Source organism: Pimephales promelas, chromosome 23 (assembly GCF_988280905.1).
Source record: "Pimephales promelas chromosome 23, fPimPro1.hap1.1, whole genome shotgun sequence".
NCBI lineage: Eukaryota > Metazoa > Chordata > Actinopteri > Cypriniformes > Leuciscidae > Pimephales > Pimephales promelas.
Window position 1 is genome coordinate 9,063,225 of NC_142791.1, and position 24,184 is coordinate 9,087,408.

At 38.1% G+C, this 24,184-nt stretch overlaps 3 protein-coding genes across 3 annotated transcripts in view; 2 read left to right on the top strand and 1 right to left on the bottom strand.

Annotated features, from left to right (window-relative positions):
• The window catches only part of fgf11b (fibroblast growth factor 11b), a 44,644-nt gene extending 37,065 nt beyond the window's left edge, over window positions 1-7,579 (top strand). Inside the window, exons 4-5 of the mRNA XM_039677832.2 lie at window positions 642-840; window positions 2,360-7,579. Of these exons, the coding sequence (XP_039533766.1) occupies window positions 642-840; window positions 2,360-2,493 (333 nt within the window). The 3' untranslated portion in view covers window positions 2,494-7,579. The remainder of the gene's footprint in view (window positions 1-641; window positions 841-2,359) is intronic.
• A 6,863-nt stretch (window positions 7,580-14,442) lies between these two features.
• Window positions 14,443-18,164, top strand: cldn7b (claudin 7b). Its single transcript, XM_039677846.2, has 4 exons — window positions 14,443-14,900; window positions 17,117-17,281; window positions 17,613-17,697; window positions 17,834-18,164. The coding sequence occupies exons 1-4, from the start codon at window positions 14,678-14,680 to the stop codon at window positions 17,988-17,990; spliced, it is 630 nt and encodes a 209-aa protein (XP_039533780.1). The 5' UTR covers window positions 14,443-14,677; the 3' UTR covers window positions 17,991-18,164.
• A 2,216-nt stretch (window positions 18,165-20,380) lies between these two features.
• Window positions 20,381-22,607, bottom strand: LOC148969391 (uncharacterized). The gene is made up of 2 exons (XM_089126468.1): window positions 22,055-22,607; window positions 20,381-21,509 (listed from the first exon to the last, which is right to left on the bottom strand). The coding sequence occupies exons 1-2, from the start codon at window positions 22,374-22,376 to the stop codon at window positions 21,421-21,423; spliced, it is 411 nt and encodes a 136-aa protein (XP_088982594.1). The 5' UTR covers window positions 22,377-22,607; the 3' UTR covers window positions 20,381-21,420.
• Window positions 22,608-24,184: the final 1,577 nt, after the last annotated feature.

The window sequence follows — 24,184 nt, forward strand, 5'->3', positions numbered from 1 at the left end:
TAAATCAATCCTGCTGATTGGGTCTGCTCTCTGACAGGGCAAGGACCCTGACGAAGACTAAGAGAGATGTATACATGTCGCTCCTAGTTACAGTCACCCGGCTACAGCAGCTTGTATTGGTGGGAAGGGCTCTTAGCGAAAGGGAGATGAATGGGAACAGCGAGGTTATGCTCGGAACGTGCTAAATTAAAGTTTTAGGTTGAAAAGCGGAGTGTGTTTTTCTTCATCTCAAGTAGTGACATTTTGAGTATCTGTAGATGTGTGGGTTCAGCTTTCAAGTTTGTATGTTAACATTAGCATTCCGCTACGTATGTTGAGTGGAGCTCACCGCTTTTCCACTCTCAGAGTACCTTTGGGGACAGTGTAAAGTTCATCAGTCATGCAAATGAATGCAGTTGTTGAGTAGTATAATCTACCTCCTGCTCTCTGGAGAACTTTGCTTTCAGAAAAACACCATGATGAGGTTTCCCTTACCCCTCTATAGACGCAGCCCAACCAATCAAAAAAATATGGCAGTATGCTATTTCTGTTCTCAACGTGCTAACTTTGTCATCTTTTTATGTTCACACAGACACACATCTGTGCATGCATTTCAGAACTCTACGCTTATTAGCATATTTGTGTTTTTCATTCTTTGCCAGGAGCATTTCAACCCAGAGTGCAAATTCAAAGAGAGTGTGTTTGAGAACTACTATGTGACGTACTCCTCCATGCTGTACCGCCAAAGCCAGTCGGGGCGCTCGTGGTACATCGGCATCAACCGGGATGGCCAAGTAATGAAGGGCAACCGCGTGAAGAAGACCAAAGCGGCTGCGCACTTCCTACCTAAAGTCATCGAAGGTCAGATCAGATTTTAAATAAACTTGAGACATTTTATGGTAACACTTAACAATAAGGTTCATTAGTTAACATTAACTAAGAATGAACAATTTTCTTCAGCATTTGTCAATCTTTGTTAATGTTAATTTCAACATTTACTGAAACTTTATTAAAATCGTGTTAACATTAGTTAATGCAATGAACAGCTGGATTTGTATTAACTAATGTTAACAAAGATTAACAAAAACAGTAACAAATGTATTGCTCATGGTTAGTTAATGTTAGTTAATGCATTAACTAATGTTTAATAAATGAACCTTATTGTAAAGTGTTACCCATTTTATGATGGTAAATCAAGCCTAAAGTGGTAAATGTGTTTTAGAACATTCTACTAGGGGTTTAAACTTGTCATTAGCTGGTCCATGCAGGTTAATAAACCATTTTAGACCAGCAAGGTGGCTTAACTAGCTAAGGTAATAATCAGATAATAATCAACCTGGACAAGCTAATAACCTGCTTGCACTGACTAGTGACTAATATCCAGCTTGCTCTATCAGATAATGGCCATCTTGGTCTAAAAACACTTTACACCAGCTAATAACCATCTTGCACCAGATTAAACCAGCAACTAAACAGTTTAGAGCATTTAATGACGTGCTTGAACAAGTTTGCACTAGCATAATAAGTGCAGGTTATAACCAGCTTGCATCATTAAACCAGCCACTAACAATTTTATAACAGTAACCTGATTGAACCAGCTAATCACCAGCTATGACCAGCTAATACAGTTTACACCAGCTATAGACCAGCTTAGACCAAATAGACAACATTCCCAGAATGCACCAGCTAATGACCTTTGGATGAGCTTATAACCAGCTTGCACCATCTTAAACCAGCCAATCTCCAGTTTAGAGCAGTTAATAACCTGATTGGACCAGCTAATAGCCTGCTTTTACTAGCTTAGACCAGAAGATAACTGGTCAAAATAACCAGCATAGAACAACTAGTAAAAAGTTTGCAATTCAAAATGGATATCTTAGATCTGCTAATAACCATCTTGCACCAAATTAACAACCAAGTTTAGATTAGTTGATAACCTGTTTAGACCATAACAGTTTACACCAGCATAGCAGCTAATATCCGGTTTATACTAGCTTAGACTAGATAATAACCAGCATGTTTAGACCAGATACTGTCCAATAACCATAATATTAATCCAATTTGCACCAAATTAAACCAGCCAATAACCATCTTCAATCAGTTAATAACCAGCTTGCATCACCATAGACCAGCTAATATCCATTTTGTTAGTTTAGACTAGATAATAACTAGCTTGCACCAGCTAACGGACAATATTCCCAATATAACCTCCCAATAATCAGATTAGTGGTCAATCAGTATGGGTTTTTCAGTTGCAGACTCTTGAAACTTTACATTTTTTACTGTCATAGCTGCACTATTCATGAAACTATGTTATTTTAGTTCCTCTGTTGTTGCTTTAAATAACATCAGTGTGTCTTTGTTCTTCTCGTTCCCTCAGTGGCCATGTACAAGGAACCTTCACTGCATGCGCTTGTAGTAGAGCAGAGTCCTCCTCGCAAAACTGTAAAGACTTCAGACTCCCCCTCCCACAAGAACGGCAGGAAAGAGGCGCCCAGAGCTGATGCTTCATAGCACAGGGGGCGCACACAGGGAGGGTGAAGGACTTCAATGATACAGAGAACTCCATTTTCCTTCATGCAATAGGGGCAGGAAGAGCTGTATGAGCGGCGGCTTGCTTTTGAATGAGGCGAGATCAGACAGCAGCCCCGGGCAATGAGAGGAGAATCCTTGCCTCTCTAGGTCAAACCAGCTCGTATATATTTCCACTGACCCGGCATGACACCTGACCCACCTTATGATCCTATAATCCCTGAAAAAAATGGTTCTGTGCCCCCACATGCCCTACTTGAGTTCTAGCACAGTGCCCGATGAAAAATGCTAACAATATATATTCTAACTGAAGAATTCAATTGACTTTTCTTTCCCTATGGTTTCTTTTTGTTTGAACGAAGAGTTTGGGTGTGAGAAGGAGAGCGTGAGGGAGAGAGGTTATTATTTAATATCATCCTAATGATTCCATCAGATGAGACCCTCGCTGGTTAATTTCTTCCTGCCATCATTTTTGCCAACGGCTGCTCGGTGCCAATCAGAACTATAGGAAGGAGTGCAGTAAAATTAGTTTTATTGGACCATTCAAGGAGGATCCAGTGGTCTGCAGGTGTAGATTGATTTCTTCTGGGGCACTGCCAGGGAAACCAATGGTATCGTCCGGAATATGTGATCGGGCAGCTTTTAAAATTAAACAAAACCCTGTAGTTCCAATTCCTTCCACTGATATTCTCAAACACAACCTGATGACGATTATAATGAATTAAGATCGAATCCACAACCCCAATGCATCTGTTTTCTGGTTTAATTGTGGCTACACCTTCCAAAAAAGATCCAAAAAAGGAAAAAAACAAGTAAATTCTCTTGTGATGACTCTATTAATGTTTAATGGCCAGTGAGCTCGGATCAGCATCCGTATCATTGGCAAACAAGTGCAGATTATTCGGGGCAGTTGTTTGATAGCTCTTTGATGGGATTCGTACAGGGGATTACATGGAGTCCAGCCATGGTTGCTTGAATTATTTACTCCTTTTCTCAAGAACGTACGACTCGTTCAAGCAGCTCGGATAAGAAATTTTAATATGCAAATTTAAATTGTGGCGAGCCGATCAATGACGCAGTGATTATGTGCGTTTAGACGTGTCTATTAGAGTGTGAAAGAGACAGAATGATGTGAAATGAACATCTGCTTCCATTATTTATTTGTGTGTGTGTGTGTGTGTGGGGGGAGGAGTGACGGTCTGGGCACACATGTGTAAACACATTGGCTCACACAGTTGATCACTTTAATGGTTCGGTTGTGTCTGGGAATTTTAATCTGCCTGGAGATGTTGACTGATGTCCTTCTCCAGGTTTCATAATTGACACATAACCAAGAGGAAGTGACATCAAGGACCTCTTTGTAATTCCACAGGCATCTTCCCAGTCCACACACACCACACATAAATTGTTTGTAATGTGTTTTGTTTGAGTAAAGAGTTGGTCAAGCATTTTACAGATGGTGCCCTTTTGTCCTTCAAAAGGGAAGAGACCAGCTCTGTGATTATGATATCAATCATTTGTGGGCCAAAAGCAACTGGTGCGAATGTGGAAGGCGTGTGACCCGAGTGGTTGTAGATGTGACAGGCTCACAAGTTTGGTTTTGCAGTTGTTCTGTGAAAAAAAAGGCCATTTGTGGATTCGTATTAGTGTTTGAATGGTCATCTCAATGTCCTTGAGCTGTGTCCTGAACACCTGGCCAGCAAAGTAAATAGTTAAAATACATTGAATGAAAATATAAGTAAGAATATTAAATCGAAGAGAAAATATTTAGGCAAATGAAACAGGATGTCAGAAGAAAGTATTGCGGATGTCAATGAGGGTTTGTGCATGTTGCAGAACGTTTTTAGCATGTTGAAGCATGGTACGCGTATGTGTCTCAATAAAAGTTGTCCAAGTTAAAGGAATATTCCAGGTTCAATACTAATTGACAGAATTTGGACAACAAAATGTATTTAAATAAATCTTTGTTTTTTTTTGTTGTTGTTTTTTTAAAGGCAATAATTGGGTTACAATGACACACTTACTGGTAGTGAATATGTTTTTTTAAAAGGATTTACAGATGTTTTATTGTCATATACCTTTATATCAAAAGGGTTAGTTAGTTAGGCATTTTTTATGATGATGAAATCATGTTAACATGCAAATTTTTATGTCTTGTGGCTATTCTATTAAATCAGTGAGTATGCTAGCATTTATGTTCGTTTGCATCCTTCACTTAAGTGCCTCACTGTAACCCTTTTTCTTTTTTAAAGGAGGGACAAAAGAAAACACATTTTGTGTTAATCAACATTATGCCACAAGTGCAGTAGATTGAGTTTAACTTGAGTTTAACTATTGAACCTGGAACATTCCTTTAAAAGTAATTGCAATGCGTAGGATGAGAAAGCCTGGAGAAAGTTTGGTTATGCGAGACGAGGTTTGGAATGAAGACGATTCGCTGGCTACGAGAGACTGGAAGTCCTGAGGGGGGCTCAGTGATTGAAGTTAGAGAGGAAGAGGATAACACTTTAGAGGCATTGGATTACCGTAAAACTTCAAATAATAGCCGACTCCCAAATAGACGTCTGTCTCTTTTACACGCCTGGTGTGGCTGCAGGTTTGAGTAAATAAAGGCCGGTCTCAAATAGAGGATGGGTCTGTTTTTTAGTTTCGGGTTGTATTTAATCTTCTAAAACCCGTCAGATCGTCCGCTTTTTGGCGGCCATAAAAAAGCCAATTTTTGTCCCGCCAAAGCCTTTTTTGATCGGTAAGGGATGTAGAATAGAATGACTGCTGCGATTGACAGGGCGCACAACGAACGAGCAGAGAGAGCACCCCGAATGCGTGCACATACTCTCACGCGCATATTTTTTAAAATCAATTGACTTGACAGTAAAAGGTTGGAAGACCCCATTTTCACGTGGAGCATTTGGCGATTTTTCAAGATTAGAGACTCTAGGCCTACACTCAGTGTACAACATCTCAAAACTATAATTATAAAGGTCTGTCTCATAATAGACGCCTGTCTCAAATACAAACCAGTGCAGTTCGACGATTTGGGAAAATAAAAGCCAGGGCTATCATTTGACGTTTTACGGTATGAGGAGCAAAACCAGAAAATCGTTAATTTGATTCTTGGAGGAGAGAGCTTGTGCTTTGGTGTTAATGATGAGGGCAAGATCCTGTTCTGTGAATTAGGCACTGTATGAATTCTTGCTGATTGAGCGGAAGGTGAGGAACAGGGTCCTTTGAGGATTGGGGGAAGGGAACATTTATGCTCGCCCGTGTGATGTAGTTACCTGGCCCGACGAAGACGTTGAGAACACAAGGACGAATGCGGCGCACACACGCCCCCTCATGGGTGCTCCAAAGTCATGCTCCATTTCCTGAGCAATCTCCCCAAACCCTCTCCTGTGTGTCCAGTGGCAATTAACCTTCCCTCCAGCTCTGTGTGCGTGTGTGTGTGTGTGTGTGTGTGTGTGTGTGTGTGAGAGAGATAGAGCGAAGTAACGATCGATTGACTCAATAAAAGCCAAACTGGAGAGCAATAGCCCAGTGCTGTGAGCAATAATTTCCCTGTGCAACCAAGGAACCCGAGGACATTAGCAGACGATGAACTGAAAGGATTTTTTTTTTTTTGTGCGTGGGTGTTTGGGACTTCCAGTCGGTGAGAAAGCAGCGGAGGAGAAGACAACATGGAGATAAAGTGACATTCAGTTCGTAAACCCAATTTTGGTTTTGTCAAATGGGTCTTGCCTGCTTGATCTCGCTCTCTTTCTTCTGTCCAGACCTGGTTTTGCTGTGAAGCGGCTAGTATTATGGTCTCAGATCTCTCCTGACTCTCGCTCTCTCTTTTAAATCAGGGCAAGTTCTCAAGGACACATTGAGTCCACCTTCTGTTTCATTTGCCCTCAATTCAAGCATGCAAAAAGAGTGAGACGATCAAGGGAACACTTCTAAAATGTTCATGCTGTATTTTTGTGAAGAATAATTGATTTCATACTATCTATCTCAGAGGAGTAAAGGAAGAAAAAAATATGTGTATATAAATCAAAGAATTATTAAAAAGTAATATTAAATGCAATCAAAAAATGATGACAGTACTGTAAATGGGTGCTTTTCGGGAGATGGATTGCCTGGTCTTGCCAAAACTGCTGTGAGCCATATGGACTGTGGACATCTACAGATTTGAGTTTGTTTTTGTATTTGTTTTTTTTTTTTTTTTTTTTTATTAAATTGTGATATTGACTGAAGCAACTAAATGTCATTTCACCCACAGTGAAAAATTACATTTTGAAGAATTGATGGGTACTTCTTTGAAATTTGTTTTTATATCTAGTGGAAAATATATATGAACAAACTTTGTTTTTATTTATTATGTTCTCCTTTTTAATTTTAAAGCTGTGTCATTAACAGACTAACTAATTTGACTTTTCAAGACCTCTTCACCCACACATAAGCAAAAAAAAAAAAAAAAAAAAAAACTGAAACCTGAAAGCCGACACACCTTTTCTAATCAGGTCTTCCAATGAAGAAAACAAGCCAATCCTTTTCTCCCCTATCTTCGTCTTCCAAAAAGCAAAGTCTTCCACTAGCCAGGGTTTGCCTGAGTGTGGCAGTAACTGCCAAACGGGACATGGCTTCCTGCATAAGCCTCGCCCTCGATCTTACATGGTGAATGCAGGAAAAGACTGATTGGCTGACAGCCAATGAAGGCGGAGCTACACACACCTGCCCTATAAAACAGCATGGAGACCTACGTGGAGACTCGAAGAAAGCTGACCACAGACTAACAGCCGGGGTCAGCTGGCCATCCCCTGCGTCCCAAACCAGCATGGCGGACGTGCTGCTCTTGAAAGCCGACACACTTGGGAGAGAACTAAGACTCTATTGCATGCATCCCACTTTCGGAAATACTAGGAAAGGACTCCCTGTTACAGAGCACAGGATCTCCTTAGCACCCTCTCCTGACCTCCCACTTGCCATCCTGTGTACGTTTCTAGAGCAATTATACATCTCTGGGCTGGGAGGAGGGAGAGGTGTGTCTTATTACTACATATTATTGAATAAACAGTTATATTTGTATTATTGTAAGATGTGTGATGGACTTGTGATGTTGTCTAAAATATGTGCCCCTGGTTTTAGAACATTGCCATCCATAACATCTCAGGCGTGTAGGAAACAGATGGCACAGACAGCTGCAGGTACTCAGGTGAGCAGTCAGGTGACAGGTGACAGACAACCTCTGCTCCCTTCACTTAGAATTGGCACACTGCACACAGACAACACGCTCACACGAAACACTCGCTCTGCGCAGTATTTTTAAAACTTTCCCCTTTTCTATGTCACCAGACCTTGACTAATCGTCTCATTGGCCACCTACGAACATCTGCATTATGTCACTGCATTACAGGAAGTCTCACTAATCAGATGAGGAACAGAATTAATACCACAGGGTGATATATAAACCACAGCCCACTCTTGCTCTTGCAGGCAGACTCGTTATACAATCATAGATCATCTTCCAGACCCTTCAAGCAAGCGGAGATAATTGTCTTGAACGCCTTTACAGACCCAACAAACTCTTAAAACAAGCTGCTTCATTTGAGGATTAGCTGGCAGTTGATGGATAAATATGAGGAAATTACAACATGCAGTAAAGTGTCTGAATTTCAGCGTGGGAGGGCGAAACATAATTCAGGTTCCTCTGCGGTTTAACTAATAATCCTAGAAACTAATTCTAGTTCAGGACTCCTGCTGCATGAATATTCAGAAATATTTCGAAGGCAGATTGCTTATCTGAGATAATGACAGCATCTGGTTTAAACAATAAAAGAGTGAAGACTTTGAATGTATGGCATACATCATAAAAAATGGTTGCACAGTGATCATTTCTATGCAGGATGAAGGGAAACTGTTGAAAGTTTTAGAAAACACAATGGAAGTTTTTTTTGTCTTGTTTTCTTGTGGTCACAATCTCATCAAATGTTCAAAACTGTTGTCCGTTAAACATCGTTCTATCATCTTTCATCAGTAAGTTTGCACATTTTATTCATTTACAAAAACATTTTAAACCAACTGAAACCATATCCAAAAAATTATGTGGCCTTTAAAATAAAACAAAATTAAAGTCTCCCTCCCTATCAATAATTTTATCCTTTAAAACTCCTCTTTGATCACCAAAATGACATACTTAAACGTGTGAAAATACTTTCTTCATGACTTAAAATAGCTTGAAGGTAAGTCCTTGCTTTAGTATACACAATTCCATGAATATCTATATATAAAACTTATCCATTTACTAACTTTACTGTATAGTAAACGCTACATGATGGCAAGTGGAAATACTGGTTTAATTCAGCCATATACTGTATGTTTAAAGCATAAAATGATTCAGAAGAAGTGGAAGAGTTAATTACACAGGCTCGTCTAGAAGTCGATGTATACTGGTAACTAAGTCAAGTGAAAGTATACAGTAAGTCAATGAAAGTTTAAAAACATTGTAGGCCATCTGCGCATCTCGGTTTTGTTGAAAATAACCAAGCATAAACAGACAGACCGTAGATGCATTCTGAATTCCCAATACGTTACAACAGCGATAATCAAAAAACGATGGACAAAACAGACACTCTTTGTAAACTTTGTTCAGTAGGAGTGCTGTATGCTCTATGTCCAGTCATTACGCCATTGAAAGAGTGCGAGCGCAGGTGAGTACTGTAGTACAATACCTACACAGACAGCAACATAGTGACACTATGTTGCTGTCTGTGTCTATAGACCAAGAAAAACAGAAGAAGAATACAAAAAAAAACTTTGTTTTCAAGAAAACACAAAAAGAAGGCTGAAATACATAAATTATTGGTGCCATCTTGGTCTTTACCATAGGATACTGGAAAAAAAAATACACTAAATCATGTCACAAATACGTGTGATGTGACATCATTTTACACACACCCAATAACACAAGCGTGCCAGAACTCGTTTCTGAATCCTGAGGCTGAATTTGATTCATTGTTCGGACCCTCACCTTCGGCAAACTTCTGCAACCCTCGATAAAGGTAAACCACAAAAGTAATGCACAAATCTGTCGCGGGTGATAAATGCTCAGTAGATTTTTTTTTCCCCATGTTTAAATTCTAAAGGTAAGTCTTTCAACTGACCACATAAAAGCAGATTGCAGGGCACCCCGCTGCAATCTCGCCTGTGTTCACAGTGCTCTGGAGGAAATACAGCAACATGTTAGAAGTAATAACTGATCCATGCATTATTCATGGACGTCTCTCTGGGGAAGGGAAGAGGATAGCGAGGGTGGTAGGGTCAGAGAACGCACCTCTGCATGCTGCTCCTCATTACATTTGCCATCTGGGCAGAGCGTTTAGACCGGGGCTTCCCTTCCTGATCTCACCCTACACACACACACACACACACACACACACACATATAGGCTGCAAAAATAATGCATGCAGAAACAAGTCTTACATGCACACCTACACACTGGAAAGCAAATACACGCACACAGACACACTTCATACTTGTGTTCCCTAACAAGCCTATGATCTCTTGAATGATGATTTTGATCCAACATGGCATCTTTTCAAAGCTTCTCACTCAGTATGCTGCGTGCATCCAAACCTGACATCGTTCACACTTTTTGAACTGTTCCCTGAGGTCTTTAGCTCTGCCCTGAGGCCTCCTGAGCACATCTCCTGACTCTCTCCTGATTGTACCACTTAAACTGATCGTCTTCGGAATCTTACACTGCAGCGATTTAAGACTTGTTTTATACTGCTCTCTGGTGGATGAAGGAGACGCTGCAGGCACAATGCAAATGAAGCCTGAGTCAGCAGCCTTGATTCTGAAAGGATGCGGACTTGTCACTTCAACCATGTTCCTTTAATCGTTGTCATAAGGTTGATATTTAATTTTGTTATATTAACGTGACATGACTACAAAAATTACAACTTCATAATATGCTTCAAACATCCTCAATGAAAAATATGACAATGTCGTTTACAATAGTTAACAATAGTTAATAGTTTCATTAGTTAGCATAATTTAACTACATTAGTTAACATGAATTAATAACGAACTTCAACGGCATGTATTAATCGCTGTTAATGTTAATTTCAACATTTACTTATACATTATTTACCAGTTGTATTGTTAACATTAGTTAATGCACTGTGAAGAAACACGAATTTGTATTTTTAATGAACTAACGTTAACAAAGATTAACAAATATTATATCAAATGAATTTGTTAATGGTTAGTTCATGTTTGTTAATACATTAACTTCATTAACACAAATGAAACTTTATTGTAAAGTGTTACCAAAAATATTTTATTACCTCAGATATAAATACACATAATACAACTCAATTAGTGTTCATACTGTAGAAATTCTTTCCAATAAAATTGCTTATTTTGATTATAGTTTTGTTGTATTTATTGAAATTTCTCCAAAATGGTTAATGTAATTATCCAGACAGGGTCACAATCACATTTATGAAAAAATATCCATTATAATAAAATTGAGATTTAGATCTGCAGGGTTAAGAATAGGTTATATTAAAATTCTGAATGACAAATCATTTTGAAATTAATATCCAGCTTAAGTGCTGCTGTCAATAAAGCAAAAGAGAGATAATTTGAAAAGCATGTGGATTTCACTATTTGTCTCAGATATATGGATTATATGTAGCCTCTTACAAAAAGCACACACTTAGCATTTATACCAATGTCCTCCTTTATCCTACCCTGTGAGGCCCAGGTAACGTCGCAATTGATTTCACTTTTATCTCATTCCCACACATTCCCTTCTGTCCTTTATTCCCTCATTCTCTCCATCTCACCTTCATGTTCTCATTAGGATGTAAATGGACATTGTTGTTATCACCAATAAGGAAGAACAAAGAGATAAACAGGAAGTGTCTGCTGAGACATTTTGGTGATGTTAAGCATCCATTACACTGATAAAGGGAAGAACAAAACAAATGTCAGAACTCTCAGACCCTGGACTGAAGTGACTGAACTGAACACTAGGGGGATATTTCCAACAGGGGGCGGTAGCAAGTAGAAACTGCGTGTATGAGCAGACAGAGAGAAAGAGTTTCCATGAAACTCGTCTCCATGGGAACTGTGGGTAAGATCAAAGTGATAATAATACCACATGCTACAAGATATACAGCCATATATTCAAACACCCCAGAGCTAATTAAACTATATAAAGCAATACATGATAACATTAGCATGAGAACAAAACAATAATGGTCAGAATTACAAGCTTCTTACTCCCAGCTATGAATCACTATCAGTTGACAGTTTGAATTACTTGACTTGGAACTCTAAACAATTATAGGGGTGCGTCTAATAAAACAATCCCCTTACACCTTTCCCCCACCACCCAAAAACATATAGGTGACATTCAAATCTCTGCCCAGGATAAAGAGTACTGCCATGACGATGATATTTATAGGAAGTTTGCATTTGCACACAATGTCAGAAATAAACTTCCGAGTTTCTCATGCTCTCTGAGACGGTGACTGGTAGGGTGTGTGAAATGTCTCACCAGAGCATAAGATAGTATGAGAGAATTGTGATACGTAGATGTGTGTATTGGATTGTGTGTGTGGAGGGAAATATAAAGCAGAGATCTTTATATGTACGCATCTTCAGCTTGTATTCCAGGAAATGTTTTACGGTAGAACCTGTTTGACCAGTGCGGATACGTTAAACCCTTCCCCCCATGAGAGCAGAAGCAAATAATGCTTTCGTGAACAGTTTCACATAAACAATGAAGACATGTACACACGCAGTATGTGAATCATATCTATCTTACTGACTGAAACCTGTGACATCATTGAATGATTTCTAAAGACACGCCTTTTCTATTTCCGTGTATGTTTGTGATAATGTGGCAAAATAAACAGCAATGAAGAAATATCCTTAAGCGATATAACTCACCTGAAAACTATTTGAAGAGTACATTTCTAAGGAACTACAGAGTGGTTAGTAAGCCTGTTTAGAACCTAAACAGTTTGGCTTTTTAGGACACAGACAAACATTATCAGCACATCAGTTTCAAAAACAGAGATGACATGTCACAACACTGAAAAAATGTTTAAACAACTTGAAAAGATAAAACGTGTTTTGGGTAGGCCTGAGTACAGGGACCAGAGCGCCCTCATAAAATTTCATACCAAATTTATAAAAAAATACGTTATTGCTTTTTTTATTCTGATTAAAATCGATTGAAATATGAAAAATGTTTCTCTTCATGTTTATACAACATTACTCTGTTAGTAAGTTAATTTCTCGTGTTTTTATTTAAATATAATTTGCTTTGGCTTAGTACAAATATATTTGCTAAAGTATTATATATATATATATATATATATATATATATATATATATATATATATATTAAAGAAGTTTAAATGCAAGGTACACCAATGCGTCAAAACAATATTGTATCTGTGTCATGCTAATTTACAAACATGACATTTAGGTGCATTTCCTTTAATGGTTTGGACAGGAAGTATGAGTTTCCTTTCTGTGGCTAATAATCATTACTCACTAATGTCAATTGAAATCTAATAATAATTCCTCCATTTATTAGCTGGCTTGTCGTGACATTTCACTGTGTTTGGCACTTCAGTTGTAACAATTTCATCCTTCAGAAGTATGACTCAGTACCACAACAACTTGTTTTCCAAATAGAAAAATTTCAACAAAGCTACTGTTCAAAATATCCAATAAATGCAGTCGTGGTGAGCAAAAACATACAAAAATTTAACTGACCCAATCTATTTAGTAGGCTATATGTATAAATATATAAAATGTATAGTGATGTCAAAGCTTAATATTCAATACTCAATCAATACTCCAGTCTTCAGTGTCACATGATCATTCAGAAATCATTCTAATATGTTGATTTGGTGCTCAAGAAACATGTCTTATTATTAATGTTAAATACAGTCAGGCTGCTTAAAGGAGTAGTTCACTTTAAAAAAATAATAATGATAATTTACTCACCCCCCATGTCATCCAAGATGTCCATGTCTTTCTTTCTTCAATTGAAAGGAAATTAAGGTTTTTGATGAAAACATTCCAGGATTTTCTCCATATAATGGACTTCACCAAACAGTTCAAGGTCCAAATGAGAGTTTCAGTGCAGCTTCAAAGGGCCTTAAACGACACCAGACGAAAAATCGTGCTTACCCCAAACTTTTGAGTGGCAGGGTATCATGATTTCACATTGATAATAATAATAAACTATCTGACATCAGAAGGATCACGTGACATTGAAGACTGGATTCACATGAATAAATTACATTTGAAAATATATTAAAACATTGGTTCTGGTGCCCAAATGCAATATCACTGACAGTGTTTCTAAATGTTCGATTGATTGTTGTCTTGTCTTGTTTAAAATGACTGGAAGGCTAAAACTGAATTGCCCTATGGGGATAAATAAAGTTGTTTGAATTGAATAAACCAGTTAATTTAAAGTGCAATAATCTGTCACTTTTCAGCTGTATTTTTGATCAAATAAATGCAGCCTTGGTCTACAACTTTCAAAAACATTAAAAAGTGTTTCCACTTGACTATAGCCTACCAAAATCAATGATATAAATAAACTGCATGATGTAGGCCATATTATTTGGAGAAGGGTTTAGACAACGTCTTATATCCATTTGTACGAGACATTTTGACATTCAGTTCAGAGAAGCTGATATAAAGATATCATCAAACGATGAAAGTATTACCAGCTGTGATTTGTCATACTTCGATACGGTGTCGTCACGATTCTCGAAAATCCCCGACCTCAGTTACGACAAAATTCAACATGGGCAGAAATAAACTGAACCTAACCTAGACGAAACTCATAATGTCTCCGCCCATTAGGAGGACGAGACTCTATAAGCTCAAATCAGCAGCTCCTTTCATTTCAAGCAGGTGCGGCTTTATTCAACAGGTGTCTGAGTCAGGGCATTCACAACGGCTCTACGCGGATTTAAAAAAAAAAAAAAAAATTTTTTAACACATTCTTGAGAATTTTACACATTCAAAGTCGGAGGACTACAGAAACCCAGAAAGGAAACTGAAGAAAAGAAAACTGTTGCTTTCAGATATTAAAGAGAGATAGTTTCAGACTAGTTCACCTTTTTAAATTCATTTTTAGAAGATGGCGAATAAAGGAATGCAGCTCCTGGGATTTACTCTATCTCTTCTGGGTTTGATTGGGCTCATTATTGGCACAATCTTGCCTCAATGGAAGATGTCTGCCTACGTTGGAGATAATATAATCACAGCGATTGCGATGTATTCAGGCCTTTGGATGTCGTGCGCATTTCAGAGCACGGGACAAATGCAATGCAAGGTGTACGACTCAATCCTACAACTCGATGGTAAGCGCAAAACGTTTTTTTTTTTTTTTTTTTTTTTCAAAAATTATATTATAGACGACAACAACACCACTGGATATCTTTTTTTTTTTTTTTTTAAATAACCTTCAAGTTATTGTTCTAAACTAAGCATTTGCTTGGTGAAATCCTGTACCTGAGAGAGCGCATGCGCACATGACGTCTTCTTCACACTGTGATGATAATGATACGAGTGTTCTGGCGTCGAAGGGTGCCAGCTTAACGTTAAGGATATAATTTATTTGTGTCTTGTCATACAGCTGTTAGCTGAGCCAATAAAAATAAAAACTTTTAAACTTTGTCGGTAACATACAACATTCTTAATATAATTATTTTATTATTATTTTGATCTGTCAAATATATATGGGGCAAGTCATATTTAAAACTGATGTTCGTCTTTATCCGTAGTTACATGAAAACTAGAACCCTTCTTGTTTGTCGTTGCCACACCCTATAGCAACTAGTCTCAGGTTACCACAGCAAGGACAGGACACGCACCTGTTATGCCCTCCCTCAGAAATGCACAATGTTCTCCGATTTTATCCATTTTGCCCAGTGGCGTTTGATGCAATACAAATATGTTTGAGTATCTCTCACATTCTTGCAGAGATTGGTGTTTGATAATGATGTTTGTTTTGATTTTTATCTTTTGTTTTATGTATCCATGTGTTTTTGGTCAACGGAAGCTCAGAGGCAGTAAAAAGGGCAGCAGTCCTTCAAGAATGTGTGAACAGAGAAATTTTGAAGCCAAAGTCGACAAAGCAGGAGTTTATTCATTGTATTCAAGTGGTCAATAAACAAAATAGGGCTTTAAAGTTATAATTCACCCCCAAAATGGGGTTTTGTCATGACCCTCAAATTGTTTCAAAACTGTATGAATTTCTTCCGTTGAGCACAAAAGAAATTTCGAAGAATGTTGGGGACCATACAGTTGCAGTATCCATTAACTTAGGAAGTCAATGGGTATCTATTGTGTTCAACAGAAGAAAGAAACATACAGTTTTTTTTGGGTACCTGTAACATTAGGTGAACATTCTGACAGGGAAAATGCTAGTTTAGTGTAGGGTGATACGGTTGGGTTACGCTTTATCTCAAAGTAATGATTACACAGGCGTGACTCAAACCCTTCCTCCACTCGTTGAAACACTGCTCCTGTGTCAGGACTTGGGAGGGGGAGTCAGGCATTGTCTTTAAATGGCTCAAATATTTTGCCAACAGCTTGTGAGAACTCTGTTTTTGACTTTGTTAATAACCTACACAGACAATGAAGTTATTTAAACTCGAGTCTTTAAAAAAAAGGTCTGTGATGTTTACCTTTATTTCATTCCCTCTTTACTCCCCACATCTGAGATCGATGTAAAGGAGTCATTTGGCTCTACCACTTGTGTTTATAGCTATACAGCGTGTTTATAGACCCTAAAGTCATTTAACCAATTACCATATCAGTATTTTGATGTAGCTTCAATAAAACTGTCTCTTATCAGTGAGTGTTTCATTTTATATTATGCATTGCACGCGTACAACACATTTAATTATATATTACTGTAGTATTGCCATTAGGGATAAACCATAAGATTTAACAGAGCACAAGCAAAGTGAGAAAAAAACCCGACAAGGTGACGTAATGGCCAGCAGCCATTTTGTACATCTTGTAAGATTTTAATATGCATTTTAGTTCAGGTAACAGGCTCCTAATAAACGATTCTTCCTAATAAATTTCCTAAAAAATTTGGCTTGATACTAAAATGATGTGTTATGCTTTCGAAAGCCATACACATCGAGCAAAAGTAGATAGATCGTTGCATTGAAACCAAACTTCCCACGACTGGTTAAACCTGTTCCTTCACTGTATCTAAAGGGCAAATCACCACATATGTATAATCTTCTCTCAAAGGAGGCTTCCGGTTGGAACCGGTCTTTGTTGCACCTGACTGCAGGTGTAGTGGGGGAAGGGCTTTTCTCCTCCGTCAGAAAGGAACAAAAACAATCTGGCCATTTCAAAACCCTTTTCTAATCTTTTTGAATCACTATTGATGCACTTTTTGTGTGCTGAACTTACATCACATATGATAAACAATTAAGGAAATATTTTTAAAATAAGCTTTTTTTATGTTGTGGGTAGTCTGTCTTGTCACTGTAATGAATGTACATGTCGAGACAAATTTTAATCTCTTACTTCCTCTACCCTCCCCCTCTTTCAGGTGCTCTCCAGGCAACTCGTGCCCTGATGATTGTAGCGATCCTGTTCACGGTAGCGGGACTGGGTGTGGCCAGCATGGGAATGAAGTGCACTAACTGTGGTGGTGATGACAGAGTCAAAAAGGCCCGCATTGCCATGACAGGCGGGATAATCCTCGTTGTTGCAGGTACGTTCACTCTAAACTACGGTAATTAAACTACAGCAGTGACAAAAACAGAGTTTCTGTGAACTAGTAAAGTACAACATGAAGCCCCCCAAAAAAATCCCGAAATATGCAATTAAATAGAAGTAATAATGCATTTTTTTTTTTTTATGTACACGTTTAAATCTACACAGTTTTGGTTTCGCATTGCTCTGAATATGACTTTTACAAATGACACGCAGAAAATGTTCACTCCCAGTCAGTGGACAGATACTGTGTCAAACAAATACTGTGTAGTTTGTCATTTTTTTTTTTTCATAAGTAACTAATTTATCGCTTCTCTTCCATTCCTCAGCCCTCTGTAGCATTGTTGCCTGTGGTTGGTTTACAAGTCAAATTGTCCGGGATTTCTACAACCCCTTCACACCTGTCAATACAAAGTAAGTTTAAATGTGGCTGCCAACCACAAGAAAAGTATACGCATTTTTCCATGTGCTTCACCTTAATTTTATTCGTTCTCTTTCAGTACTGAGAAGGGAAGTCACATGCTCATAATATAATACTCTGTTTCTGTAGGTATGAGTTTGGTTCAGCCATTTTCATCGCCTGGGCTGGTGCGTTCCTGGACATAATGGGTGGAGGCATGTTGGCTGCCTCCTGCCCAAAGAGTAAACCCTCTCCCAAGTACCCCAAGTCCTCCAGACCTCCCAGCAGCAGCAAGGAGTATGTTTGAGCCGCATCAGTTTTTCTCAAGCTGAAGAAGTCCATAACGTATCATGGGGCATGGGTAGAAGTTTCCCTAGTTTGCTGATCTGAGATCTGTTATGATTGTTATTTCTTTTATTGTGGTTGACTTAGAATAGATGAAACCATTCAGATCAGTGTTCTCAGGCAACTTTTACTCGTGCTCGATACATCAGCCCACCTCAGAAAATAAGGTCACTTCTGTTTTTCTTTCTTTTGATAAGCACAAAGTCTTTTTTTTCTTTTTATTTACGATCCTGTTGCGGATGTGAGTTTGGAGGGGGGGGAGGGGGGTTCTTCCCAGGTGTGTTCCTCGATTGATGAGACTGCCATATTTAGTGAAAATGAAAGAGGGTGACATGCTCAGGGAAAAATCATCACTCGCACCGCTTGGTTACACGGCATCACTGCTGAAAAGATTGGTCCTGACCTCATCATTTCCCTTGTTGCTGTGTATTTCATCTAATGAATTGTGCCAGACACTGAGGGGCATGAGAGAATTTTTAATTTAATGTGTAATGTATATATATTTTAAGAACTAAGGCATAAATTTCTAGTTCACTTTGCTTGTCCCCGTGTCATCAGACTATTGCTTTTCAAACGATACTTAATTTTTTTTAATGAATTTTTTAGAAATGAAGTAGAAAAAAAAAAAAAAAACAACTAAAGTCTATCTCCATGTAAAGTAGTGTTCTACTGACGGTGCTTACATGAAACTGTAGGTGAAAAACCCAAGATTGACTTGGTTTAGATGATGGTAAAGAAAGGCACTAAACTTCAAATTTTGCAGATTGGGCGGTTTCTTTTACTGAGCAACATGATCAATGCTTTTTTTTTTTTTTTTTTAAATCAAAGAAATGGCTCTTCTATATGCAAAGTGAAACTTAACCTTAGCTTTTGTGCTTTAACTCCTCAGTGTCCTCCCTGTTGCATGTGCACATTTATAAAGCCAATGTTACAAAATGTTTTGATACTCCTTGTATTTATACACCACTTACTGGTAAGGAGAAAAAGGCTGTAGATATTTATTCAGTTTTATCACAGCTGGTTACAAACTAGACGTCACATGGATTACATGACTTTTTTTAAAGACTTTTTTTATTATCTGTCCATTTCTTTCCTTTGTTCTTTGTGCTTGGACCACTTGAGAGATGGGTTGCCCTCAAGTCTGTTTAGGAGTTAAGGTAAATTTAGGTCACATGTATATTTGTGACCAGCTTGTGCAAATATTTAACTTTAAACAAAGTTTTTGACTGTTAAGTTTGTTACAAATTACAACTTATGTAAATAAATTTTTTAAACAAGACCTGTCCATTTCATGTTCTTTGAGTGTCTAATGATATCTGTGGCAGTTAACCTATATTAGTGGTTTGCGAATACCTCAGTCTTGGTGAGTCACGTGGTCCCCTGATTTCCGTTTCAGTATTATTTGCATGTTCTGGCATCGCTGTAGACGTGTCTTAATGTAAATTATCCTGTAATTGGAGAATATAAGTGAATGGAAAATGGGTCAGTACATTATGCTGTGGGTAACAATTTCTAGGTCGAGCCATTTGTATTTCACGAACAAATCATTGGTTAACAGGAAGTGATACATAAATCTTGTTTACAAAGGGAATTTGCGTTTGACCTACATGTGTGGGACAAAATGTAAGGTACTTTTCCTCCTCGTTTGGGTGTTGTGCTCTGTACTGCCACTTATGATATGGGCTCTAATGCCTAATCTCCTCGTCAGTCAAACGCGAAGAAACTCGACTTCAGCACCCTAAAAAGTCCAAATAAAATGTTGGTAGTCGTATTTTTTCATACATATAAGTTGGCCTATATAGTAAACATGGTTTACAGCATTATACCGCATGGTTTAATTTATAAATGAGTCGGTACCAAGATAACAAAACCATAACCCCTTTGGCCACTGGTAACCTAGACGCTTGACAACACAAATCGCGTTTAAACGAGGAAACAAATAACAATTTTGAAATTGAATAGTTATGGAATGAAACCATATCTGTAGTCTTTGAAACATTTAAAAACATAAAAGCTGTCAAGATTTCCCTCAAAATATCCAAAGTCTGTAACTTTGATAGCAGACGTGGTTTGGGTGATTTTGAAAAGTGGCTCCAACTTAAAACGATATAGAACCTCAAATTTCTTAAAAACGTAACCCACCTTCTAGTTCAGGTTTTCTTAAACATTAAACTTGTAGAACTTGAGGCAGTTTGCCAGTATACAGTCTAATTCAAATAAGTGGTTTAAAAAAAAAAAAAAACAGCAGCACCAGGAAAAGATAACAAAAGAACTGTCTAGTGTCTTCTTATGGTTTGTTGCCATCTAGTGGCCAAAAATGGAACAGATTGACACTGACTCACAAAAACGAGCTCAGCTTTATACACTTGTCATTTATTAAGTCAAACTGATTTACACATTATTTTTTGCATGTCCCTTTATCTAGTGCTGAGATACAGAATGCAAGCAACACATTAAACCATTTAAATTTGTGCCACAGAATCATTCAGCCAACTAATCGAATCAACTTATTACATAGTTGATCAAAAATGCATAAACAATTCATCATGGTACTAATCAGGCAAGTGCATAGCTTTTCAAAGTGATAACTGATGCAACGTGCAATGTTTCATAAGGCATAAAAGCATGTAAAACAGCTAGAGATGCGAAAGCCTGAAAGTGATTCTCAACCGGGGCAGGCAAAAAGACTTCATATTATGTACAAAATAAGGAAAAACTATTTAAAAGAATTAAAAAAAAAAAGTTCAAAGTAATCAAACTTAAATAAGTTAGTTTAGTTCTGAAACCACTGGAAATTAAGCATATTATTATAACCTGTAGATAGTTTCTGTGAATAAAAAAAAAACAAGCTTTGAAATATCTTAGTGTACATGTTGGTGCTTGAATAAGGTTGAATAACAAAAGGTTGAAAACCACAACTCAAGGAAGCAGCATATATTTCCTGGTTTTAAGAGTCAAACTGAGTATAAATACAAGAACACTGTGCTATTCTTCTCGACTGTTTGAATAAATAAAGTGAAGGACAACAACTTTTTAACAGCACAAATCTGGACAGCGTGGTCTACAGTGGTTGGTCTTTACCTTTGGTCTGAAATATGTTGATCAGTCTACATACACACATTTCTCCCTCTGGGAGGCACCAGTGTCACACACAGAGCTCTGATCTAAGAAGCTACTACGCAACAAATAACCTGTGTTGGCCTGTTGTATGCCGACAGCTGCTGCCATGCGACTAGTAAACTACAGCTGAAACGCATGCGGATCTCGTGTGAATCAGATACTGGGAGAGGCGATTGTCTTTTCTCCTGCTGAAACTGTTTCTCCTACTGTCCTGTGGCAGAAGGAAACATTTCACGAATAGCTGGTCCAAAATATTAAGAATCTGGGGAGGCTCAGGATGGCTCATTGTTGAGAGGGACAGGTGGTCCATTGTTGTTATTATTGTTGATGACGTCATCCAGGTCTTCGTCCTCTATAACCACTATGAAATAGAATTCACATCCTACTTTAAACAAATTAGCAGTTACAGTCAGTGTGTACAGTGTATAATCAGCAGAGCCGTTAATAAATACATTTTGTATTTGAAATAAGGCTAAATTTGTATTTGTAGAAATATCAACATTAGGTTATCTTTCTTATAAACATCTTGTAGTGCATGACCTTTAGCACGAGTGCAATATAAAACTGTTACCTTAATTTTGTGAAGTAGTAAATAGCTGATTGTTAACAACTGGATGTTTGTAGAAAATTTTCAATAAACACATGTAATATCATGACCTTGAGCACAAGGCTAAATAAGCAATAAAACTGTCAACCCTTTTTTATTTTATTATATTTTTTTAGGTCTATGCATTTATCCCAACAAAAATTAATTTAGCTTGATAGTCTCAATGCAACTTCCTAGATCTTCCTAAAATAAATCTACCTCAGTATATAAAAATGCACTCATTTCGTGGAGAGACCATTCTAAAGATGGGGTAATAAATCATAAAGTATCCTAAGTAAATGGAAGAAAAACATACTCACCTCTCTTTGACCGTCCAATCTGTCCGAGTTTGGGGGCCCTCTGGCCTAACCTAAACTGGGGGGATTCGGGGCTCAAGCAGTCCCTGTTGAACTCATCCCGCAAATGTTTCATCTGACACACCGAGTCAAGGGGACTAGGTTGAAGTTGCTCCAAGGGCGGCAGGAGCTCGGGCATATCCGCTGTGTCAAACATCCCTGCAGCCGGAGTTTCTTCCCGGTTTCCAGCGGTGACTGTGTCCGCTTCCCCGCTGCTCATCAACGCCTCTTCCGCGCCCGCGTGCTCCTTCTCCTCCTTCTCCCTTCCACCGCAACAGTACAGCATTCAGAGTGTATAGGACGACGAAACGGACTTAGCGAGGATACGTTTGTCGTTGTCTCTGCAGTGAGCTCGTGTTTCATTCCACTTCGTTATTCAGGCGGAAAACTGCAGAAGGCAACTGCTCTTGACCATCATCCCTCGGTAATGATCGTCTCTGTGTTCTCTGTGATCCTACAGTCAAACGATGCAGTGGACCGCATGGCGTAAAGCTGCACTCTCTGACAGTCACATTAGTCATTCACACACACCAATAAATTATAGTGGATGAGTAGTTAATAAGAAACCTCAATTAGCTAACACATCATCACCTTATATTAGGTGTCTTTAATTCACCCTTTAAAAAAAGAAAATAATATTCGTCATAATTAGCCTTCATGTCTTTCCAAAAATGAATGACTTTCTTTCTCTTGAGTAAAATGATTTTCTTAGTCTTTTTTAGTCTTTTTTACTCTCTCTCTCTCTCTCTCTCTCTCTCTCTCTCTCTCTCTCTCTCTCTCTCTCTCTCTCTCTCTCTCTCTCTCTCTCTCTCTCTGTCTCTCTCTCTCTCTCTCTCTCTCTCAGATATACAAAAGTATATCTATCATCTTATACAATCTCTTTTTTCTTAGTGTTTATATTAAATACACATATTCAAATATTATTTGATTAGACACACACACACACACACACACACACACACACACACACACACACACACACACATATATATATATATATATATATATATATATATATATATATATATATATATACTGTATATATACAACCCTCTTGCTGGAATTCTAATTGCACATTAGGACCCTTCAGGATTAAATTCTAATATAACAATTTTGACTATGCTGCCCTACAAAGCAAAAAGGCAGTAACTGCAGTTTTGGTAAAGCATTAATTATTACAATTTTCATGACATTCAAGGCATCCTTTGTTATGTGACAAAACATCTTATGTTAAATGTGTGTCGTTTTAGAGAAAAATGGTAGTCGTTTGTACAGTAACTGCAAAAAGCCCAAGCAAAAGTCATTTTTCTCAGTTCTGCGCTCTGCGTAGTTACTGCCTTTTTGCTTTGTAGGGCAGTATGTATGTCTTTGGAAGTGATAAGTAAGGATATCCCAATCCAACACCCCCTTATGTCATAACTCTTGTATACTGCCCAGCTGTACTCCAGCTTACAATGTACCGAGTTTAATCCTGGAACCAAACTAATAAATCCGTAGAGAAAGTTGTAGGCTGACTCATCTTCAATCACAATCTGTCTCTGAGATTACTGAAGGGGACAGAGCTCATGCATGCTGTCAGTAAATACATTCAAAACTCCCAGAAAATCTCCATATTCGTCATTTTTTGCCCACCAGGTTAGCTAGGCAACTTAAAAGATATGTGGATGTGCTGCTGTCCTCATTCCCTGAGGATGGCAGCCCATAGTCTTCGGAAACCTCCACGTGCACCTAGAGAAGCATTATGCTGCAGATTTCCCTTCTCTAGCCTCCTTCGATCTTCAATGGCTCACCACCAAGTACTCATAAATCAGGCAAGCTTGACCTCATCTATATAATTTTGTTTAAACCTCTGCACATTTCTGATCACTTCCTTATCACTTTTAATTTACACTTCCTTTTTTTCGTATATCACCAACCCCTTGCTAGACTAATTCAGACCTATGCTCCATTTCTCCCTCACACCTTTCCTCTCTTGTGTCATCCCCTCTTCCTTCCTCCACCCAATTCTAGATGCTAATAAGACCAAAAACACTTTATTTTCCACTCTAACATCATGTCTAGACTAAATCTGTCCTCTTTCCTCCATGCCAGCAT